General features: G+C 47.7%; 1 protein-coding gene across 5 annotated transcripts in view; it reads left to right on the top strand.

Annotated features, from left to right (window-relative positions):
* The first annotated feature begins 693 nt into the window (after nucleotides 1-693).
* PPIP5K1 (diphosphoinositol pentakisphosphate kinase 1) overlaps nucleotides 694-22,121 on the top strand; it is a 39,990-nt gene continuing 18,562 nt past the window's right edge. Inside the window, exons 1-27 of one of the 5 annotated variants that reach the window (XM_061159259.1) lie at nucleotides 746-762; nucleotides 2,464-2,554; nucleotides 6,028-6,123; nucleotides 6,396-6,570; nucleotides 7,005-7,200; nucleotides 7,650-7,740; nucleotides 7,967-8,052; nucleotides 8,354-8,508; nucleotides 8,640-8,741; nucleotides 9,201-9,362; nucleotides 9,505-9,626; nucleotides 10,838-10,939; nucleotides 11,161-11,247; nucleotides 11,366-11,441; nucleotides 11,557-11,666; nucleotides 11,753-11,835; nucleotides 12,221-12,352; nucleotides 12,530-12,651; nucleotides 12,933-13,115; nucleotides 14,954-15,095; nucleotides 15,289-15,512; nucleotides 15,825-15,952; nucleotides 16,159-16,273; nucleotides 16,437-16,544; nucleotides 17,162-17,278; nucleotides 17,434-17,598; nucleotides 20,359-20,449. In XM_061159259.1, the coding sequence (XP_061015242.1) occupies nucleotides 6,424-6,570; nucleotides 7,005-7,200; nucleotides 7,650-7,740; nucleotides 7,967-8,052; nucleotides 8,354-8,508; nucleotides 8,640-8,741; nucleotides 9,201-9,362; nucleotides 9,505-9,626; nucleotides 10,838-10,939; nucleotides 11,161-11,247; nucleotides 11,366-11,441; nucleotides 11,557-11,666; nucleotides 11,753-11,835; nucleotides 12,221-12,352; nucleotides 12,530-12,651; nucleotides 12,933-13,115; nucleotides 14,954-15,095; nucleotides 15,289-15,512; nucleotides 15,825-15,952; nucleotides 16,159-16,273; nucleotides 16,437-16,544; nucleotides 17,162-17,278; nucleotides 17,434-17,598; nucleotides 20,359-20,449 (3,046 nt within the window). In that variant the 5' untranslated portion in view covers nucleotides 746-762; nucleotides 2,464-2,554; nucleotides 6,028-6,123; nucleotides 6,396-6,423. Of the gene's footprint in view, nucleotides 763-2,463; nucleotides 2,555-6,027; nucleotides 6,124-6,395; nucleotides 6,571-7,004; nucleotides 7,201-7,649; nucleotides 7,741-7,966; nucleotides 8,053-8,353; nucleotides 8,509-8,639; nucleotides 8,742-9,200; nucleotides 9,363-9,504; nucleotides 9,627-10,837; nucleotides 10,940-11,160; nucleotides 11,248-11,365; nucleotides 11,442-11,556; nucleotides 11,667-11,752; nucleotides 11,836-12,220; nucleotides 12,353-12,529; nucleotides 12,652-12,932; nucleotides 13,116-14,953; nucleotides 15,096-15,288; nucleotides 15,513-15,824; nucleotides 15,953-16,158; nucleotides 16,274-16,436; nucleotides 16,545-17,161; nucleotides 17,279-17,433; nucleotides 17,599-20,358; nucleotides 20,450-22,121 lie in introns of all 5 variants that reach the window. The other 4 variants (XM_061159262.1, XM_061159261.1, XM_061159260.1 and 1 more) reach the window with 4 other exon arrangements.

Raw genomic sequence — 22,121 nt, 5'->3', positions numbered from 1 at the left:
CTGTGGTGCTGGAGGACTCCCGAAAGTCCCTTGGACAGTAAGGAGATCAAACCAGTCAATCTTAAGAGAGATCAACCCTGAATATTCACTGGAAGGACTGATGCTGAAGCTGAAGCTCCAGTATTTTGGTCATCTGATGCTAACAGACAACTCACTGAAAAAGTCCCTGATGCTGGGAAAAACTGAAGGCAGAAGAAGACGGCGTCAGAGAATGAGATGCCTGGAGGGCATCACCGATGCAATGGACACGAACTTGGGCAAACTCCAGGAGATGGTGAGGGACAGGGAGACCTGGCATGCTGCCGTCCATGGGGTCACAAAGAGTCGGACACGACTCGGCGACTGAACAACCACCACTACATCTATCACATCCCGTTTTATTTTACAAGACAAACAGAAGACCTGGTTTTGTCCTCAAGGATGTGCAATGGCAACAGACTCTGCCTTTTTCTCTGCATCTTGCTTCCCCCCCGCCCCCCTCCCCGCCCAACTTCGTCTCACTGGAAAGTCTCCGTCTAGACCAAGCATATGGACTGTGGCGACGCAGTTAGAAATCGGAGAAAGGACGTCAGGTTGCACTCCCTGCCTAGAGCCACTAGAGGCCACCCGCCTCCGCTCAGAAGCGCCGGCCAACGCAGCCTGACTCCGCAGCCGGTGCGCGCCCTCCGCTGATTGGTGGCACCGAAGAGAAGTTGCGCTTTGATTGGGCCGCTGTCAGGTGTCGCTGCCGGCAGGTTCGGCTGCGCGAGCGCAGGGAGGCGGGTGAGTGAGGGCCCGGGGCGGCGGGGGCGGTATCTGAGGGGGTGGGCTGGGTGGAGTGGGCTCCGTTGGTGCGGAGGGCCCTGGTTGGTAGTGGCCGGGGGGCCGCTCTGGGAAGGGAGGCGGCGGAGAGGCCTCAATGTCAGCGAAGGGAGAGTGAGGCGGGGAAGGCGGGGGCGGGCAGAGGCTAGAGGAGTCAGGATGGGCGGTGGCAGTCGGGACCCGGAGCGGAGTGAGGCGCGCAGAGGAGGGGGGTCCGCGAGAGAAGAGATGGGCGCGTGAGGTCTGCGTGAGGAAGAGGGGTCCTGCCGAGCCTGGGCGTCTGCAGGGGAGAGGGTCAGAGTGGGCAGGTCCGCGTGAGGCGAGGTGGGAATGGAGTCGGACCGGAGAGTCGGCTGGAGGAAGGGGGTTGTAGCGAGGAGAGAGGTGAGCCTGGAGGGAGGGCGGCTGGGGAAAGAGTGGCCCGCAGACAGCCTGTGGGGGTAGGGGGTGGAAAGCTCTGAGGGTTCCAAGTACATTTGTTACCAAGTGCGGTGACTCATCGGGGTTTGAACGACTACCTAAGGCTGGGGAGGCCGTGAGGGAGAGGGTTAGTCGGATGGTTCATTGGATCAGTTGATCAGTGAGGGAGGAGAGACCGGTAGTTCAGGGAGTCAAGAAGAGTCATTTTAGCAAGTAGGGAAAAGAAAGCGGTATGAGGGAGCTGATAATGGAGAACAAGGGCATCAGCACATTTCATCGGTGCCAGAAAAAGGGAATGTATGAATCATTCGAGTCTGCATCCAAAAAAAAAAAAAAAAAACAACCCCAAACAACAACAAACAAAAAACTGCATCAAGTAGGAACTAAGGGGTCCACTGTTGAAGGAGACAATGTTGATGGTTTGAGGAGTTTTAACTGTGTTGGAATTATTTCTGCCTGGACTCTGTACTGACCTCTCTCTTTCACCACTAATGGGGCCCTGCAACAAGTGCATGGTGGTTAAAGAAATTAGAGGACTAGGCAAGCAGCCCTACATTCTAAGGGATAAAGAAATTAACACAGTTTACCCTCCCTCAGTTGGTAGAGAATCTGCCTGCAATGCAGGAGACCCGGGTTCCATTCCTGGGTCGGGAAGATCCCCTGGAGAAGGAAATGTCAACCCACTCCAGTATTCTTGCCTGGGAAATTCCATGGACAGAGGAGCCTGGCAGGCTACAGTCCATGGGGTCGCTAGAGTAGGACACAACTTAGCGACTGAACCACCTACTCTCCCTTCTGGACTTCCCAGGTAGGTCAGCTGGCAGTGAATCTGCCTGTAATGCAGGAAGAGCCCCTGGAGAAGGGATAGGGTATTCACTCCAATTCTCTTGCTTGGAGAATTCCAGGGACAGAGGAGCCTGGCAGGCTACAGTCCTTGGGGTCACAAAGAGTCAGAAGCGACTAAGCATAGCACAGCACCCTCCCTTCTATCCCCTCTCTTAAAACCTGGGTCTTCCGTGTTGCAGGCAGATTCTCCAATATCTGAGCCACCAGGGAAACCACATCCCTTCTCTAGATCCAATTTAACATAGATGTTCCTGAGGGGATTGTGCCCCTGCCCCTCCCTCTCCTCACCTACTGTCTCCTCCCTCTCTCCCTCACTCCCTTCCACATAGATTCAGGCCCCAGTAAGACTTGCCCTTTAGCCAACTGTAGAGTCTGAAGTTTTCTTTTGCAACAAAGTATTAGGAAGGAAGGAGGAGGAAGGGGAGAAGAGCACAGAAACCAGCCATGGCTGTTGGAACACCACGTTAAAGCCCAGCTTCTCCCAGAGGTACATCTAAATAAATCCTGGCTTATTTCATAGCTATTTCTGTCAGGCTTCTATTTCTGCTTTGTTAACTATGAATTTAGACCTTTCATGTTCCTTCAGCCCCACATTTGTGAACACGTTTTCCTTTGCTATTCTATTGCCATCTCCTGTTATAGAGTTAAAATAGAATTTCAAGAATGTGATCGTGTGCATTCAGTAGCAGACCAGGAAGGGCTTAGTGGCAGAAAGTGTGAAGGGTTAGGAATCTTAGACCTAGAAAAAGCTCCTGCTTCAGAGAAAGGATAAAGCCTGCCACAAATTTCGGCTTGCTTAAACTGTACAAGGACCTTGAGAATGTCACAAGTCATGGAAACTGGGTCAGGTCACTAGGAAGGAGTTCAAAGAAATAGCCTGTAATCAGGAGGGGTGTGTATGTGTAAGGCCTACGGTGCACATCTGGAAATGTTAAGTCTAAGGAGAGTGTTGTCTGGTGGTGGAAGAACAGAGAAAAGCAGGTAGTGAAGACTAGAAAGGTCAAGATCTGTATAAAGATTAGCTGTGCCTTTCTAATCAAAGCTTCAGAGTTCACTTGAAGTGTAAGGATTTAAAATAAAAATACAGAAAGGAATTATTGAGGACTAAAGGCTAAATCATTCCATTTACTTACAGAGTTTGTGGCTTTCATTAGATCCATTGGTCAGAGTTTCTGAGAACTTTTGCAGAATGTAGAAAATTGCTGATATGACTCAATTTCATTTTGGGAGAAAAGAATAACAGGTCCTTGTATCCCCAGGATCTAGTGTTAACAGATGTGTCTAATTATGTATGCAGTCGTAAACATTTGGAGTATTTTTATTTGTACAAGTAGAATTGTCCTTCATGTATATTTCTGCAGTTTGCATTTGGAAGCTGTTCGTGTTTTATATAGCTTTGATTCATTTTTTAAAAATTGAAGGATAGTTAATTTACAATGTTGTGTTAGTTTCAGCAAACTGATCCATATATATATATACATATACACACGTACATATACATACACACACGTATATATATTCTTTTTTCAGATTCTTTTCCATTATAGTTTTTTTGTTTGTTTGTTTTTTGGCTGTACAAGGTCTTAGTTGCAACACTCGGAATCTTTAGTTCTGGCATGTGGGATCCAGTTCCCTGACCAGGGATCAATCCTGGGCTGCTTGCGTTGGGAGCACAGAGTCTTAGGCACTGGCCCACCAGGAAAGTCCCTTCATTATAGATTATTACAAGATATTGAGTAGAGTTCCCTGTGCTATGCAGTTGGTCCTTGTTGTTTAGTTATTTTATATAGAGAGTGTGTATATCTTAATCTTCAAGCTCCTAATTTATCCCCCAATTCTCTCTTTTTTGGGGGGAGGGCAGTGCTGGGTTTTCTTTGCTTTTCTCTAGTTGTGGAGAGTGGGGGCTAGTCTCTAGCTGCAGGGTGGTGGCTTCTCTCGTTGCCAAGCACAGGTTCTACGGCACACGGGCTTCAGCAGTTGTGAGACGTGGGCTCTGTATTTGCGGCTCCTAGGCTCTAGAGCACGGGCTCAATAGTTGTGGCCCACAGGCTCAGCTGCTCTGAGTCACACGGGGTCTTCCTGGATTAGGGATCGAACCCAAGTCTCTTGATCTGGCAGATGGATCCTTAACCACTAGACCACTAGGGAACCCTGCCCCTGATTCATTTTTAATAATTGCTATTAGTCAGCCATTTGTATATACTGCATAATATTTATCGTTCTTTAACTTGTGACCTCTGAATTGTTCTTCGGTTTTACCCTTACCAACAGTAGGTCATGAATATTCTGCACACACGTGGGAAAATTTCTCTACAGGGGGTTTCTCAGCCTTGGCACCACTCACATTTTGGACTGGACAATTCTTTGTTGTGGAGGTATATGCTATGCTTTTTAGAATGTTTACCAGCATCCCTGGCCTCTACTCCGTAGATGCCAATAGCACTTCCCAAACTGTGATAACCAGAAGTGTCTCCTGAGAGTTGTTTCTTGCACAGTATAATCACAGTTAGTTAAGAACCACTACTTCTATATGTGTGCAAAAATGGAACTTCCAGGTTGTTCTGATTCAATTTTAACTAAGATATTACCAGAGCTTCCCAGATGGCTTAGTGGCAAAGAATCTGCCTGCCAATGCAGGAGACACGGGTTCGATTCCTGATCTGGGAAGATCCCACATGCCACAGAACAGCAAAGCTCTTGTGTCACCACAACTGAACTTGTGCTCTAGAGCCCAGGAACTGCACCTACGGGGCCCTCATGATGTAGCTACTGAAGCCCTTGTGCCCTAGAGCCCATGCTCCAAGACAAGAAAAGCCTCTGCAATGAGAAGCTCGAACTGCAACTAGAGTGTAGCTCCCACTCACTGCAGCTGGAGAAAAGCCCTCTCAGCAAGGAAGACCCAACACAGCCAAAAATAGATACATAAAATTATTTTTAAAAAATATATTCTCACTGATAATGGCTCTAGGGAGGATGTTTTTTGTTTTTTGTTTTTTTTCTTGTTGTAGCTTCTGTTGTGAAGGACCTTGGCCTAGACCAGCCTTGTGTCTGTGTACCCTGTGACAGTAGAGAGAAAACTGAAATTTCAGTTTGAGAATGGGTTGGGGCCTGTTGTATGGATGCCTGTATCCTCAATTTCCCAACTAGCACTAGACCTTTTTTCTTGAACAGATTTTCTGGAATTGGGTGTCTTTCTCTTAAGGTAAAGTAGATGAAGGAGAGTGGCAGGCAAAGGGATTTTAATGTTCTTATACAACGCTTAGAACATACGGTGCACCCAATCAATCAATCAATGTTTTTTTGAGTTAGTCCTTGGTAGGAATGAAGGTAGAGGTGAAGAGCAAAAGCAACTGAGCTCTCTCATTCCTCTGCTCTTGTATTGTTGTTGTTCAGTCGCTAAATCATGTCTGACTCTTTGTGACCCCATGGACTGCAGCATGCCAGGCTTCCCTGTCCTTCACTATCTCCTGGAGTTTGCACAAATTCATATCCAATGAGTTGGTGATGCCATCCAACCATCTCATCCTCTGTCACCTACTTCTCCTCCTGCCCTCAGTCTTTCCCAGCATCAGGGTCTTTTCCAGTGAGTCAGCTCTTCGCATCAGGTGGCCAAGGTGTTGGAGCTTAGCTTCAGCATGCTTCAGCTTCAGCATCAGTCCTTCCAATGAATGTTGATTTTCTTTAGGATTGACTGTTTTGATCTCCTTGCGGTCCAAGGGACTCCCAAGAGTCTTCTCTAGCATCGCAATTCAAAAGCATCAATTCTTTGGTGCTCAGCTTTCTTTATGGTCCAACTCTAACATCCATATACAACTCCTGGGAAAACCATAGTTTTGACTTTACCAATCTTTGTCGGCAAAGTGATGTGTCTGCTTTTTATCATTGGGAGGTAGAGGAGGACTGGGAAGATTTCGAATGAATCCAAAGTTGAAATGTCACTCTAACCTTCTTTTCTGTTAGGAATCACCAGTGGCCCTCCATGAAGAACTGCCTTTCCCATTTGCTGCTGGAGTTAATGATTTTTCTTGCTGGTAGAATCAGGGACATGCCGGCACGGTAAGGGTTAATCCACTGATTTTCATCCCAGGCTCGTGGTTGGGGGTGGGGTGAGCAAGGAGAAAAAGGGAAACCTTGATTTTCTCTTGGGGATCTTTAGTCATTGCCAGTCACAGCCCACATGCCTCCTTCCCTGTTGATCCTTGACGCTGTAGCTTTGTTTCCTGTTTCCCCTCGGTAGTTCCCTCTTATTTTCTCATTCCCCATCCCCCATCCCCACCCACTACCATGGGACTTGGATTCTTAGCTAATGGGGATCCCCTCCATTTCAGGGCGGGATGAGCGGGTGCTCCGGCGGGGATGTGGTCACTGCCGGCCAGTGAGGGCGAGAGTGCCACAGCCCACTTCTTCCTCGGAGCTGGAGATGAGGGGCTGGGCCCCCGTGGACTCGGCATGAGGCCAGAAGAGAGTGACAGCGAGCTCCTCGAGGATGAGGAGGATGAAGTGGTAAGACTGGGGGCCATGATGTCACTTGGTGTTGGGACCCCCGCCATAGTGGAGATTCCATAGGATTGAGACGCCACCTCCCGATCTTCCCAGATGCTTAGACGCCCTGTCATAAACAGGCCCTCTTTTGATGAAAGGCAAGGGCAGTGGTGACTGGTTAGACTGCCTCTCCTTGAAGTCCTTATGCTTATGCCCGCCTCCTGTTGTCTCATGATTATTGGTTCTCTGACTCTTCTGCCTGAGTACACACCATGGCAGGAGGAATCCCTGCAGGAACCCCAATCTAGGCCCGAGTTAGGAGACAATCTTAACCCCCCAAGTCCAAAGTCCTGACAAGAAACTCTGCCCTAAGGACATGATTAGTCAGTGTTCCCTGATAAAGGCGGGTTCAGGTGAGAAGTTCCTGAGTTCCTGACGGCACTTCCTCCTGGTAGCCTCCTGAACCTCAGATCATTGTTGGCATCTGTGCCATGACCAAGAAATCCAAGTCCAAGCCAATGACCCAGATCCTAGAGCGACTCTGCAGGTTTGACTACCTGACTGTTATCATCCTGGGAGAAGACGTGATCCTCAATGAACCTGTGGAAAACTGGCCATCCTGCCATTGCCTCATCTCCTTCCACTCCAAAGGTTGGCGTCTGTGAAGGAAAATGGGAAGGAGTGGTGTTGGGAATGCTGGACTGGGAAATGAGGCTCTTACTGTCAAATAGTAAAGAAGTCGTCCTCTCTTCCCAACACTAGAGAACAGTGCAAAGGGGTTTGCTTTTCCTACATCTTGGAGAAGTTGCTGGGGTTAGTTTAAAGCCCATATTCAAACCTCAGGACAGCTCTAAGATTCTTCAGATCTCTGACAGAATTGGTCTCTGGAAGGACCCTACAAGTAGTTTCTGTTTTGCTTTTTTCCTGATGGATTTTCTAGACTTGAGAAGTTGGGCAGGAGGATGAGGGCTGGGTTGGACGGGTTGTGGAGCTCAGTGCCAACGAATAGCTTTAACACATTTCTCTGTTTCTTTTGCTGTTTTCTCACTATTTCTCTCACTTTCTTTATTCCACCTCTCTATTTCCTCTCTCCATCCCAGGCTTTCCCCTGGACAAAGCTGTTGCTTACTCCAAGCTTCGAAACCCTTTTCTTATCAATGACCTGGCTATGCAGTATTACATCCAGGATAGGTACAGCTTTCTGTTGACTGGTGGGGTGGGTGGCCCCGAGATCACGCCTGTTTTAGAGAACCCACTCTGGGAGGGGCAGAGTCAAACAAACATGCTGAATTGTTGTACCAAACCCTCTTGAGTTCTGTACACGGGTGTCTCCCAATTCCTGAGTGAATGAAATCCCTAGCCTCTCCCCTCGTCACCTGCCTCCACCTCTCCCAGCTAATTTATTCGGGGGTAACAGGAGAGAGGTGTACCGGATCCTGCAGGAGGAAGGTATTGACCTGCCTCGATACGCTGTGCTCAACCGTGACCCTGCCCGGCCTGAGGGTGAGTACCTGGCCTTGTCCAGTCCTACGCTGCCCCGCTTTCTGTGACTGAGCCCAGTTCTCCATTCTCTAGACAGCTATGTGCCACCTGTCTCTGGGAGGCTTTGGTTACTGGACTACGGGTAAAGCTAGAGCCATAGGTCTTTGGACAGAATCTGAGACCTCTCATACAGATGTTAGTTACCGTATCTATTATTAAAGTATGGTCATGGAAATTTGAGCGTTATGGAGATTAAAACTCAGAGAAGTGGGAGTTGGAAGCATTCTTGGGCCCTAGGAATGACCGCACACCTACCTTTCAGAGTGCAACCTGATAGAGGGTGAAGACCAGGTGGAGGTAAATGGAGCCATCTTTCCCAAGCCCTTTGTGGAGAAGCCCGTGAGTGCAGAGGACCACAACGTTTACATCTACTACCCCAGCTCAGCTGGTGGAGGGAGCCAGCGCCTCTTCCGTAAGGTGTGGGAGACATCTGGGGAGGCAGAGAAGTAGATGGGCAAGAATGAAGTTGTGGGAAGGGAAGCTGGAAGACTTGGGGACAAGTTAGAAGCAACCTTTTTTTTCTCTTCCCCTTCCTTTTTCTCCTGAAGATTGGCAGCCGAAGCAGTGTTTACTCTCCAGAGAGCAGCGTCCGAAAGACAGGCTCATACATCTATGAGGAGTTTATGCCAACAGATGGCACAGATGTCAAGGTTATGGTGGATACGGGGATTTAAGAGGTTATAAATGTCTGAGTGGGGTGGGGTGCTTGTGAAGCAAGTAGAAGTGTAGGGAAGCAGTTATAAAAAATAAAGTGTGAATGGGATTGGCTTTCATATGCAGGTGAAGATAAGGATTGGGGAAGTAGGTATTTATATTGTCACTATCAGAGCGAGGGCAAGGGTAATGTGGAAAATGCAATAATGTTGGTAAGTTATTTCTTAGTGTGGACTAGGCGATAGTTTTAGAGTCCCATGGAGAAACTTTCTTAATGATACTGAAGTTCCATCTCAGTAAAAAAAAAAAGTCAGTCTTCTTCTTTTTAATATTCAGGGGATTTGTTTGTTTTGTTTATGTTTACTGGGAAACTAGCCTACAGACATGATGCTCATATTGCCTTCTCACATACAGGGTGAGCTGTGGGCATACTCAGTGATGCTATGTACCTGCAGGTGTATACAGTGGGGCCAGACTATGCCCATGCTGAAGCCAGAAAATCTCCAGCTTTGGATGGGAAGGTTGAACGAGACAGTGAGGGGAAAGAGATTCGATATCCAGTCATGCTGACCGCCATGGAAAAGCTGGTGGCCAGGAAAGTCTGCGTAGCTTTTAAGGTGAAGAGAGGCCCCTTGGCAGGGAGGTTGTGCAGGAGCGGGGTGCAGGGGAGGGGCTCTGGCATGAGGGAGAGGTTGGCGGGGCGAAGCTGGGAAGGAAGCATGGCTCTCTTGTTCTCATCTTCCCTTCTTCCTCTTGCAGCAAACAGTTTGTGGTTTTGATCTCCTCCGTGCCAATGGTCACTCCTTTGTGTGTGATGTCAATGGCTTCAGTTTTGTCAAGAATTCAATGAAATACTATGATGACTGTGCCAAGATTCTAGGGTAAGGGACACAGTGGTCTGGGTTGGGGAGAATCGGCTTAAAGAGGATAGCGAAGTTTTTACTTTAAAGACACCTTATTTTGTTGAACTTTGCAGGTATTGTGTTTTTTTACATTTTGAAGGTTTGTGGCAACCTTTGAGCAAGTCTATTTTCACCATTTTTCTAACAGCATTTCCTAACTTCATGTCTCTGTGTGACATTTTGGTAATTCTCACAGTATTTCTAGCTTTTTCATTGTTATTATGCTTGTCATAATGATCTGTGATCAGTGATTTTTTTTTTTTTTTATGATCAGTGATCTTTGATGTTACTATTGCAAAAAGATTAGAACTTGCTGAAGGCTCAGATGATGGTTAGCACTTTTGAGCAATAAGTATTTTTTAATTAAGGTATGTACATTGTTTTTTTAGACGTAATACTATTGCACACTTACTGGACCACGGTAACTTTCATATGCACTGCCGAACAAGAAAACTCCTGTGACTCACTTCACAGAGATATTCACTATATTGCAGTGCTCTGGAACTGAACTCTCAATGTCCCTGAGGTCTGCCTGTACTTTAAATGCTGTAAAAATGATTTAAAAGTGAAAAAGGAAAGTAGAGAAAGGGTTCCTCAACTCTCTTGCCTTCCCAACATTGCTCTCCCCAGAGGGAATTAGTGTTAACTGTTTTAGGTATAACAATATGTCTTTTTCTTCTGTATGTAAACAGACTACTTATTGTACTGAATATGATCATACCATAATACTGTCTTTCACCTTGACTTTTTAATATGTAAAAATTTCAAAAATGTATAAGGAATGATGGCTACGGTGAATATCGGTATATTCACCATTGAGCTTAAGAAATAAAATATTAAGAATATAGTTGAGGGAATTCCTTGGCAGCCCAGTGGTTAGGACTTGGCACTTTCACTGCTGAGGGCCCAGGGTTTAATACCTGGTTAGGGAACTAAAATCTTACAAGCTGTGTGGTGCAACCAAAAAAAAAAAAGTCAAGCACATATAGTTAAAGCCCCTGCATAACCCTTACTAATAACATCTCCTCCCCTCCCACCGAGGTAAACACAATCTTTTTTACAATATAGGAATTTTTTTTGCAGGTCTTTAGACTTTATATTAATGTATTGTTAGTTTTTTTGAACTTCGTTCAGACATGTAGTTCTGGTTCATTCATGTTCATGTGGGTTCTTCATGTTTCTCCTTCTAGAAACACCATAATGCGGGAGCTTGCCCCACAGTTCCAGATCCCGTGGTCCATCCCCATGGAGGCTGAGGACATTCCCATTGTCCCTACCACTTCCGGCACTATGTGAGCAAAAGTAAAAGTTAAAAATCTGGAGTAACCACTTAAAACATCTAAGTCAGACCAGTGCTCACTTTCTGCCCCCATGCCATCTGACTGGTGGAGCCTACCTGTATTCCTCATCTCAGATAGTCTTTCCTGTGTTCTTTGACGTGGCGAGTAGGATGAAATGGGTGGTGGTGTGGGGTGGGACGGGGAAGAGGCTCTAACAGCATTCCCGATCTTAGGATGGAACTTCGTTGTGTCATTGCAATCATTCGTCACGGGGATCGTACACCCAAGCAGAAGATGAAGATGGAGGTGACACACCCAAGGTTAAAAAGCCGAGTGTTCTAATCTAGACAAATAGGTTTTTGTAAGGGAAATGGGGAGGGGCACCTCTCAGAGGTTTTTGCCTTTCTCAGCCCATACTGAAGCTTCTCCTTTCTTCAGATTTTTTAGTCTATTCGAAAAACATGGTGGCTACAAGACAGGGAAATTAAAACTGAAGCGGCCAGAGCAGCTACAGGTAAGATGATGAATCTGGCTGGCAGGAGCAGTGCTATGAAAAGACAGAGACCAGGATGAAAGCCTAACCAGCCAGGACTTGGCCTCCTGCGTGGACACCCTATTATTTCCTCCAGGAGGTGCTGGACATCACACGGCTGCTATTGGCTGAACTGGAGAAAGAACCCGGTGGTGAGATCGAGGAGAAGACAGGGAAATTGGAGCAGTTAAAATCCGTGCTGGAGATGTGAGAAAGGGAATAGGAAAAAGGGGGCCAATAGCAGTAAGAATTGGGTGCTGGGATAGAAAGCAAACTGTGGGTTTATCCTGCAGGTACGGTCACTTCTCAGGCATCAACCGGAAGGTGCAGCTGACTTACTACCCTCATGGAGTAAAAGCTTCTAATGAGGGGCAAGGTGAGATATAACACTTCTTTCCATTACCACTCATATCTTTTATTTTTGAATCCTCAGATGACCTCTCTCCCAGATTACCTTTCTGGGCTCCTCAGAAAACTTAACATTTAGATGTCCCCACTGTTTTCCTTGTGCTTCCCCATTTTCTTAACAGTAAAGAATCTGCCTGCAGTGCAGGAGATGCAGATTCAGTCCCTGGGTCAAAAAGATCCCCTGGAGGAGGAAATGGCAACTCACTCCAGTATTCTTGCCTGGGAAATCCCATGGACAGAGGAGCCTAGTGGGCTACGGTCCCTGGGGTTGCAAGAGTCAGACACCACTGAATGACTAAGCACATACAGTTTTCCTTAGGTCTAGACCTGTTCACTCCCTCTTATTCCTGCAGATACGCAGCGGGAGGCTCTGGCCCCATCCCTCTTGCTGGTACTGAAATGGGGTGGAGAACTGACCCCGGCTGGCCGTGTTCAGGCTGAGGAGCTGGGTCGAGCTTTCCGCTGCATGTACCCTGGAGGACAGGGTGAGTGTTTGTTGACCGGGGATGTGGGGGGTGTAGACACACAGCAGGGCCGAGATAAGATGATTAGAGAGTAAGTTGAGGAAACAAAGGAACAGAGGTGTTGGGGAGGTTAAAGGGGAAATGAGCATTCTTGGGTGTGTATAGCTGTCCATTCCTGGTCCTCCCCTTTGCCCGCAGGTGACTATGCTGGCTTTCCCGGCTGTGGGCTGCTTCGTCTCCATAGCACTTTCCGCCATGATCTCAAGATTTACGCCTCTGATGAGGGCCGAGTCCAGATGACTGCCGCAGCCTTTGCCAAGGTTCTCGCTCTAGTTCTCCCACAGTCCCAGCTTCCATTAGGTAGAGAAGCAGAGTTTGGAGAGCTAGTCAGGAAATTTCAGAGGGTTTTGTGTGCCAACTCAGAGAAGTTTCTGCTTCTCATAGGAGTACATCCTATGCTACTGAGAATAATTAATAGGATGGGCTCCTTGATCTGCACCCCAGCTCCCCCAAGCCGGCTCTCATTTGATCTCTAGGACCATCGAAGCCTAGGGGAAGTAGAGCAGAAGGAAAACTGATACACTTTGTGCTTTCCCTCCAGGGCCTTCTGGCTCTAGAAGGGGAGTTGACACCCATTCTGGTACAAATGGTGAAGAGTGCCAACATGAACGGGCTCTTGGACAGCGATGGGGATTCCCTGAGCAGCTGCCAGCACCGTGTGAAGGCTCGGCTACATCACATTCTGCAGCAGGACGCGCCCTTTGGCCCTGAGGATTACGATCAGGTCAGGCTGTCCCTATCTTTGTGCCCAATACACCCCACTCCCAAATTCCTAGAATTTTAAATAATAGCAATCAATAATGGTACTTATGATATGCCAGGCACTGTTTTACATGCTTTCCATACACTCAGTCATTTAATTTAATCCTTACCCCTCCTTTGAGGTAACTGTGGGTCCACAATCTGTCATCTAGAATTTTGAAAATCAGAAAGATTTTTATAACCTTGCCGCTAAGACTTCTTTGGCAGGGAAGCCTGGTGGTCCAGTGGTTAAGAATCCGCCTGCCAGTGCAGGGGACACAGATTAAGTCTCTGATCCAGGAAGATCCCACATGCCTCGGAGCCGTTAAATCCATGTGTCACTACTGCTGAGCCCGTGCTCTAGAGTCAGGGAACTGCAACTGCTGAACCTGAGCGCTGCAGCTATTAAAGTCCGCATGCCCTAGAGCCTGTGATCGGAAACAGGAAAAGCCACCACAATGAGAAGCCCCCGCTTGCCACAACTAGAGAAAGCCCAACAACAGAGACCCAGCGCAGCTGAAAATAAGTGAATTTAAAAAGAAGAGATTCCTTTGGCCGCAAACCCAACATGACAAGACTCTTTCTAATCTCTATGTATCCCATCTTGTGTAAAATAGTCATACACATAGATATGTATATACATATATGTATATATGTATCAGTTCAGTTCAGTTCAGTTCAGTCGCTCAGTCATGTCTGACTCTTTGCGACCCCATGAATCGCAGCACGCCAGGCCTCCCTGTCCATCACCAATTCCTGGAGTCTACCCAAACCCATGCCCATGGAGTTGGTGATGCCATCCAGCCATCTCATCTTCTGTATATATATACATATGTATGTACATATATGTATACATATATACATATACATAGAACAGTGTTTGGTTATGCCCTAGGCCCTGCTGCAGGTATTATCTAACATATGGCATATGCTCTGTATTAACTTCTTAAAGTCCAAAAAATTCTCAATTCCATAACACAGCCTATCCCAAGGATTTTCAATAAAAGAGTTTTTCAATTTGTCTATTGCTGTATTAAAAACCACCCCAAACTCAGTAACTTAAGACAAAAACCATTTTTATCTTCTCACTCTCCATTCTAGGCTCAACTAGTCTTACTTAGGATCTTTCTTAAAGTTGCCTAGATGCTTAGGGTCTATTCTAGAGAATAGCATTTTCTGTGTTCTTCTCTGAGCAGGCCTTGATAAAGGGGCAGGACCTTGATACCTTATTTTCCAATTCATTGCTCAGTGTCAAATCAAAAAAAGCTAAGGCATCTTTCCTTTTTCCCTTGCTACCCTTTACCAGCAAGAATGGAACTTGTGACAAGCGAGGTAGAATGTGCTTTCCACCTGCGGTGTCCTCTCCCCCTCCCCGTTTTTCATTGACTGGGACCATCCTACATACTTGAGTTGGACTTAGTTCTGAGGCAGCACCTCTGCTCTAGGTTCAAGCTAGTATCTTGTTTAGGGGAATAAGATAATGTCATTTCTATTATCCACTCATGAAAACATTCTGTGGGGATTTGGGTTGAATCTTTATTCCCCAGCATTTTCTCTGAGTATTTTAGAACCTCCAAGAAGACTTAGATCTGTTTTATTTCCTCTGGACTTCAAAACTTTTAAGATGACCCATTCTCAGGTAGCTATGTGCTAGGCCAGTCCCCTCATTGGAACTGCTAGTGTTCCCAGAAGCCTGAGAATGCTTGTTGGAGCAAGCTGACAGACAGAGCCAGTTTGCTGACAGTCTCTGTGATGAGCGCACAGGAGCCTGGGCAGTTGGCACTGAGTCTGTCTTGCTCTCCATCTCTCCATTCTCCACAGCTGGCTCCCACTGGAAGCACTTCCCTGCTCAGCTCCATGGCTGTTATCCAGAATCCTGTGAAGGTCTGTGATCAGGTATTTGACCTGATTGAAAACCTCACTCACCAGATCCGGGAACGGATGCAGGACCCCAAGTCTGTAGGTGGGTTCAAACACTACTGTCTTCCTTTTCAGGGTTTGGGTGTGGACGGGTTCCTCAGGCCACCCCGTGCCCTCCTCTATGTGTCCAAGACAAGTCATCCTCATCTCTCTGGCTCTGCTTCAGATGTGCCAGGGTCTTCGGTTAGAGCTAAATAAAGCCTCTGGCTCTCTCTGACTGTCTGTCTGCCTTCCAGACCTGCAGCTCTACCACAGCGAGACATTAGAGCTGATGCTGCAGCGTTGGAGCAAGCTGGAGCGCGACTTCCGGCAGAAGAGTGGGCGCTATGACATCAGTAAGATCCCTGACATCTACGACTGTGTCAAGTATGATGTCCAGCACAATGGGAGTCTGGGACTTGAAGGCACGGCAGAACTGCTCCGTCTCTCTAAGGCACTGGCTGATGTAGTTATTCCCCAGGTGTGTCTCATGGAAGGGATCAAGTCTGGGGCCAGGAGCACTGGGGCAGGAAGGAGAGAAGAGGCAGAAAGGAAGCATGGTGTGGGAACCAGGGGGAGGAAGCTAGAGAAGGAATTAGTTGAGTTGCTATAATCATGGCCCTGAGGAAGCTGAAGAGGCTAACTGGGGAGAAACCTAGGGAGGAGGAATGCAGTGAACTGGGAAGAAGCCCGAGACCTGAGGTAAAGACAAGCATGACCTTGGGCCTGGGAGTATGAGGCGAGAGGAAAAAGAGATTTGTTGAGGTGCTTATTCCTGGCTTGTGGCCCCTAGGAATATGGCATCAGTCGGGAGGAGAAACTGGAAATTGCCGTGGGCTTCTGTCTCCCACTGTTGCGGAAGATACTACTTGACCTACAGAGAACCCACGAGGATGAGTCTGTCAACAAGCTGCATCCCCTGTGAGGGAGGGCTGGGCGGAGTGCTGGATGGAGGGAGGGGGAGTGTCAGGGAGCTCTGGGGGAACCCAGGCCGGGACCCCTTGGGGAACCAAGAATGGAAGGGGGTTCTGGGATGGAAAGGAGGGAGGCTTTGAGGCGGGAGGGAGTTTGTGGCGGGCCGGGAAGACAATGGGCTGACAGCGTGAGTGACCCGGCTGTTGTCTCAGGTACTCCCGAGGGGTGCTGTCTCCAGGCCGCCATGTTCGAACACGTCTCTACTTCACCAGCGAAAGCCACGTGCACTCCCTACTCAGTGTCTTCCGCTATGGGGGACTTCTGGATGTAAGGGTCTTCCTTCTTCCCTCAGCCTATGAGCTTCCTGTCCCAGCGTTCTTTTACTCTCCTCCTCACTCTTTTTTTCACTGCAAGCTTCCTCCTGTCTCCCCGCCCATTCGCTGACGCCCTCGTCCTTGGGCCCTGGCCCGCCTCTTCTCGCGTTTGGCAGGAAACCAAGGATACACAGTGGCAGCGAGCTTTGGCTTATCTCAGTGCCATCCCAGAGCTCAACTACATGACGCAGATTGTCATCATGCTCTATGAGGACAACACCCGGGTGAGGAGCTAACCTGGCAGGATGAGGAGAGGGCCCCTTCTTTCTCCTCCATCCCCTTTTAGGGAAAAACTTTCTCATCCTTAGAATCTGTGGAATCCAGTATCTAAGTGCAGCACGCAGAGCGTGTCCAGGAGGTTCCCCCTAGAATGAAAGACATGTTCTGGGTTGATGTTGAGTCAGAGAGATACCAGAGAACAGAGCTCTGACATTAGGGAGGGCATGGAATTTGAATAGTGTTATAGTGAGAAAAATAATGTTTCTCCTCTCAAACACTGTTACACATATACTTTCTTCATCTGGCCCCCCAAAGATACCTTTAAATGTGCTGCTGTGTGTACTGTCGCAAAGCTGAATTCCTGCAGGAGATGGTTGGGGAAGATTCCCCATTCTACTTCCATTGTCAAACTGGAAGTTGGAAAGTCACGCGGAGGTGATGGCATGAGGATCCCATGAGACTAGACTGTGGGGAGCTGTTACTGTAGATGAGGGTGAGACACTGAAACCTCAGCCCTCCCTGCAAGGCTGTGACCTCTTGAGTTCCTCCGTTGTCCCTACCTGGGCTTCCACCACCACACTCAGCTTCGCCAACTTCCCCTTCCTCTGGTGATGCCCCGTAGGATCCCTTGTCGGAGGAGCGGTTCCACGTGGAGTTGCACTTCAGCCCTGGAGTGAAAGGCGTTGAGGAAGAAGGTAGTGCCCCCACTGGCTGTGGATTCCGTCCAGCCTCTTCTGAGGTGGGTCAGAGCACTGGGATTTGGGACAGGAGGATTTAGGAACCAAGTGGAGGAAAACTTGGAAACAGTACAGGGAAATTGAAAGGATTGGAGAGACTGGAGTAGGAGGCTGGAGGCCATTAACACCTCTCCCTTCTGTGCCTGCTATTGGGTAGAATGAGGAGAGGAAAGCAGACCAAGGCAGCGTGGAGGACCTGTGCCCCGGGAACGCATCAGATGAGCCAGACCGAGCATTGCAGACCTCGCCCCTGCCCTCTGAGGGCCCTGGCCTCCCAAAGAAATCACCCCTCATTCGTAACCGCAAAGCTGGCTCCATGGAGGTAATGGGAGGGGCCTGGGAGAAGGAAGTGGTAGAAATGCTCGTAGGACAATATCTGTGAATCTCTGAATCCCTTCAGTGGAATTCTTTTAAGCAGAGTCCTCCGGCCCCTGATGTATATGTAACCCATAATGTCACTTTCCCAGCTGGTCTCCCCATAAAGCTCCTTTAAGCTGGAGGCTCCTTCTGAAGTTAAAGAGATGCTGGTGAGGGCCATCTGAGAGACAGGGACTTCAAGAGATGAGATTGGGGAGGAGGCCTCTGGCTGCATTTGAAAAGGCAGTTCTTTAAAAGAAAATGAAGAGAATGTAATAGAAACAGCATGAACTCTGGGCTAAAATCTTGTTTGATAGATGCTATGTGACCTTGGACAGGCAGCTTCTCCAAGCCTCAATTTTTTTCATCTGTAATATATAAATACAAGTAATACTCATCATATAGATGCTCAGTAAACAGTTGGCAATGAAGACAATACAGTTGATTAAAGGCCAAGCCCTCTCCATCTTCTTGTTGTCTTGGGTAAATATTATGGCTCTGATAGTAGTAAATATCACTTTACTAAAAATGGCACTTTCATTTAACCCCTTTAGAGTTATCTATACTCTCATTCCAGAAAGGAAATCAGGTCTGGAGGTCTGTCTGTCTCCCCTTTGTTTGGATGAGGTTTATCAACCTGGGCCTGTGTTCTGCTGTGCTTGGAGTTTGTGTCTAGCCCTGGTTCTAGCCTAGAAGAAAGGATTTTTGTAAATCTTACATTTTATCCTGGGGTAAACACCAAAGTTCTGGTCTTTTCTTCCTGGAGAGATCCTTTCCTTCTTTGGCTCATTGACACTCTTTGACCCCATGATTCAGCCCTGTCTCAGGACCATGACTGGTGTGGATCCTGCTTTGACAGATGAATCTGTTCACTTGGTTTGGTACCAGTTCTCTGTCTTAGAGGAACGGGCCTTTCCATTTTGAAGTATGTCAGAAGAATCTATGATTAGCTTACGGAGGTTCAGCCAAAGGTTCATGGTTCAGATTTTGGAGCAGACAATCTTCAGCCTCTGTTCTAGACTCGTCTTTTTCTTCCTGATTAAGGTGGACTTGACGTCATGGATACTCAGTTTCTTTAGCTGGGGTATGTGTCATTCACTCCTTGAGATATATGTTAACTTAGTATCCACAGTACACTAGAACCCTGCTGACTCATGTGGGTAGACCATATGGGCAGAATGACATGTAGTTGTCCAGTAATAGACTTCTCCTCCATATCCAGTGTCTTCTCCATTTGTGTCAGCCTCTCTGGCACTGTTGTGCTGGACCCCCTTTTCTTCCGATTTAAGCAGCCAAGAGACATAGGCAAAGCAGAGCTCCCAGTGTATTATCTTCCCAACTTGATGAAATTGATTTCTTTCTTTCAGGCTTACAGGAAGCTCCCTGTTGTCATCAGATTTCTATCTCTGAGTTACTGGTACTGCTTGTACCATGGCTCTGCAGGCTGATGGTTGCCCAAGATATTCTCCTCAGCTTTGCAAGAAAATCTTCTCTCTGCTGTTTGTTCATGCAGCCTTTTCATATTAATAGTTCCTCTCCTTGTTTTACACGTATAGGCATCAGTAGTCTTACTCTTATCAACTACGACCCTTCTTACCATTCCTTCTTCTCTTATGTGTTTGGACTGGTTTAGGATTAAAAACCTGTGACTTTCATAGCAGCCGTGCCCTAGGTGATCGTCCTCTCTGGCTCTACAACGGCCTCTGCCCAGTGGGCATTAGGGCTCTGGAGAGCCTGGGGTGTAAGGAGCCGTGACCGGTTTTCCACCCGGCCTGATTGCAGGTCATGAGCATTCAGTGCACAGCGAGCCTGGACCTGATCCCCTTGAGGGGAGGGCACCCCCAGAGGTCAGGGGACCTCCCCTGGCCTTCCCCCACCATCAGCCTACAGTCCCGGGCTGTGTCCACTGTGCGCCTGGCCTCCTGCACACAGGTGTCCCTGTGTACCTCGTCTTCCTTGATTGCCTTTGTCTTTGCCTTCTGGGACTTAGGGACTCAGAACGCTGCTGAGGAGGGTGTGTGTTGGGGGTTGTGTGACTGAGCCCTTGTAGGCTTTTTGGAAATTCATTTCATGTCTCTAGGAGTGGAGGGGAGGGCTTCTGGTTCAGATAAGAAACTAAGTATGGGGACTTCTGAAGGTCCAGTGGCTAAGACTCCATGCTCCCAGTGCAGGGGGCTGGAGTTCAATCCCTGGTCACAGAAGTAGATCCCACATGCTACAATGAAGATTGAAGACCTAGCATGATGCAGCTAAGACCCAGTGAAGCCAAATAAGTAATTTTTTTTTTTTTTTTTTAAAGAAACTAAATATGGTTGCTGTAACCACAACTGTCCCATGGAAAGAAGTGGGCATGGCCGGGCTTTACTACTTACTGTGGCTGAGCTATTGTGATTGGCTTTCTGAGTTCTGCATAGGGATATAAAGATGAAGAACTGTGCTCTGCTGAGAACTGAGAATGGTTGACTAATGATTTCTCAGATTTGGGATTGGAAGGCTGCAGGGACAGGCATCTTGGAAACAGAAGTACTTTCTAGTATAGAAGGGTTCCCTGGGCAGTTTCCTCTGTAAAATGCATTCTTAGACTTTGTATTCTTCTCCATAAAAGTACTCTGGCTCTTAAACTTTATGACATTGCTTGGTTTCATAGGGGCAGGAATTCAGGACCTGAGTTTTAGACTGCTCCACTGAAGTGTCTCAGTGGTCATACAGAATCCTCTTTCCCCAGGTGCTTTCTGAGACTTCCTCCTCGAGGCCTGGTGGGTACCGACTCTTTTCATCTTCACGGCCACCGACAGAGATGAAGCAGAGCGGCCTAGGTATGGCTTTCCAGCATCTCTGACCTGTTATTGGGAAGGGGTGTCTGTCTGTTCTTTAGAGTTTTGTTGTGGGAAACCGTAGTCATGGGAGTTGGGGTCATCTAGTTGGTGGAGTTGTTGGATGGGGCTGGGGAGGATGTAGTGGGAGAAACCATATTCAGATATGAACTTTGACCCCAGATGATTGTCTCCATTCTAGGATGGTGTTTGTGTTTTGGTTTTTTACACCAACCCCCATTTCTTTGACTGAGGGCATTTTTCTGGCTTCACTTCTTATTCCTTATCTGTCCCTTCAGTCTAGCCCAGACATTAAGGGTCCATAGAGATGGTGACTGTTCAGAGTCATCAGAGACAAAGCTGTAAACAGATGTACTTGTGAACCCCCTCCCCCATCCCCCACCTCAATAGGGGTCATGTTCCTCATTTGGAAAACTTGTGCCACGTCTTCCTTTGAGACCTGTGTTTATTACATCCCTGCTCTGGCCCCTCCTACCTCCACGTCCTCCCCTTCATCCTCTCCTAATCCTGTAATTTTTTTTCCTTCCTTCCTGAAAATTGAGGGACAAATCTGAGACTGATGTAGTGGCAGAGGCTTCTCTCAGGACTTTGAGGGAATGTCTCTTGATTTTTTTGATTCCTGGAGAGGGGTGGAGAACATCATTCAACCTTTCCTAAGAACACAGACTACAGGAAGGACCAAGCCTAAGAGGGTATTGTATTCTTTGGGAGTGGGGAGTGGTCCTTGGGAGGGGCTATCTTTGGACAGTGCCTGTGAGCCAGTACCCAGACCTGGCAGTTAGACACATGTTGTGGGGTCTAGACTCTGTTTTTTTCTCTCTTGTCCCATTATGCTCCTTTCATTATCTGTTACTTTTCTCCTTGGCACTCAATTTCCTGGCCCCCAAATGGCCAGCATTTGGACCAGCAAGGAGAAGAAAGGTTTGGGGGGAACTTTCCAGGCTAATTGTATGGGGGTAGGTTGTCTTCTGGAGCCCTAGAAAGAGGTAGATGATTTGGTGCATGAAAAATAAGTGACAAGTGTCTAGATCTATGCTATGGAATTCTTTCTCCCAGAAGTCCCATAAAAAACTGGGTTTCAGGTAGGCTGGGAAAGAGGATGGGTATGTCTGGCCCAGTTAAGGGGCAGTGCTGTCAAGAAGAAGGCAGAGATCTGAGTCTGGTGGACAGATGGTGGTGGTAAGGTAAAGACTACCCCCTGAGACGATCCAACGCTGAACAGTACGGCACTGGCAGGACAACACCAGAAAAATCCCCTAGTGGAGGAAGTGAATGTAGAACAAAGCCTGGGGGTGGTCTGGGACAGAGCCAGCCAGTTTCAGCTTCTCTGAAGAAAAGCAGACATATTTAGCAGTCCTTGTCTCTCTCTCGAGCTCTGTCCTAGAGGTGGTTTGCACATGAATTGTAGGAGAAAATGACATATAGAGAAATGGTGCTCGGTTCCAGGGTAGAAGTTTTCAGCCATCAGAACTTGTTGATATCTGTGATGACCCTGAAGTGTTGGGGCCCCTGAAAGCAAGTCCCTTCTCTATGGGCTTAAAGGAAACCGACCTCCTCTCCCTCTGTCCATTTCCCGTATGAATGTCAAGTTCCCACACCAAACCCAGGGTCTTGGCTAAGATGGATCTAGACGTGGAGGAGAAGATCCCACAAA

Source organism: Dama dama, chromosome 13 (assembly GCF_033118175.1).
Source record: "Dama dama isolate Ldn47 chromosome 13, ASM3311817v1, whole genome shotgun sequence".
NCBI lineage: Eukaryota > Metazoa > Chordata > Mammalia > Artiodactyla > Cervidae > Dama > Dama dama.
The sequence above is the reverse complement of the archived record's forward strand: the minus strand, read 5'-3'. Positions and strand labels throughout refer to the sequence as shown.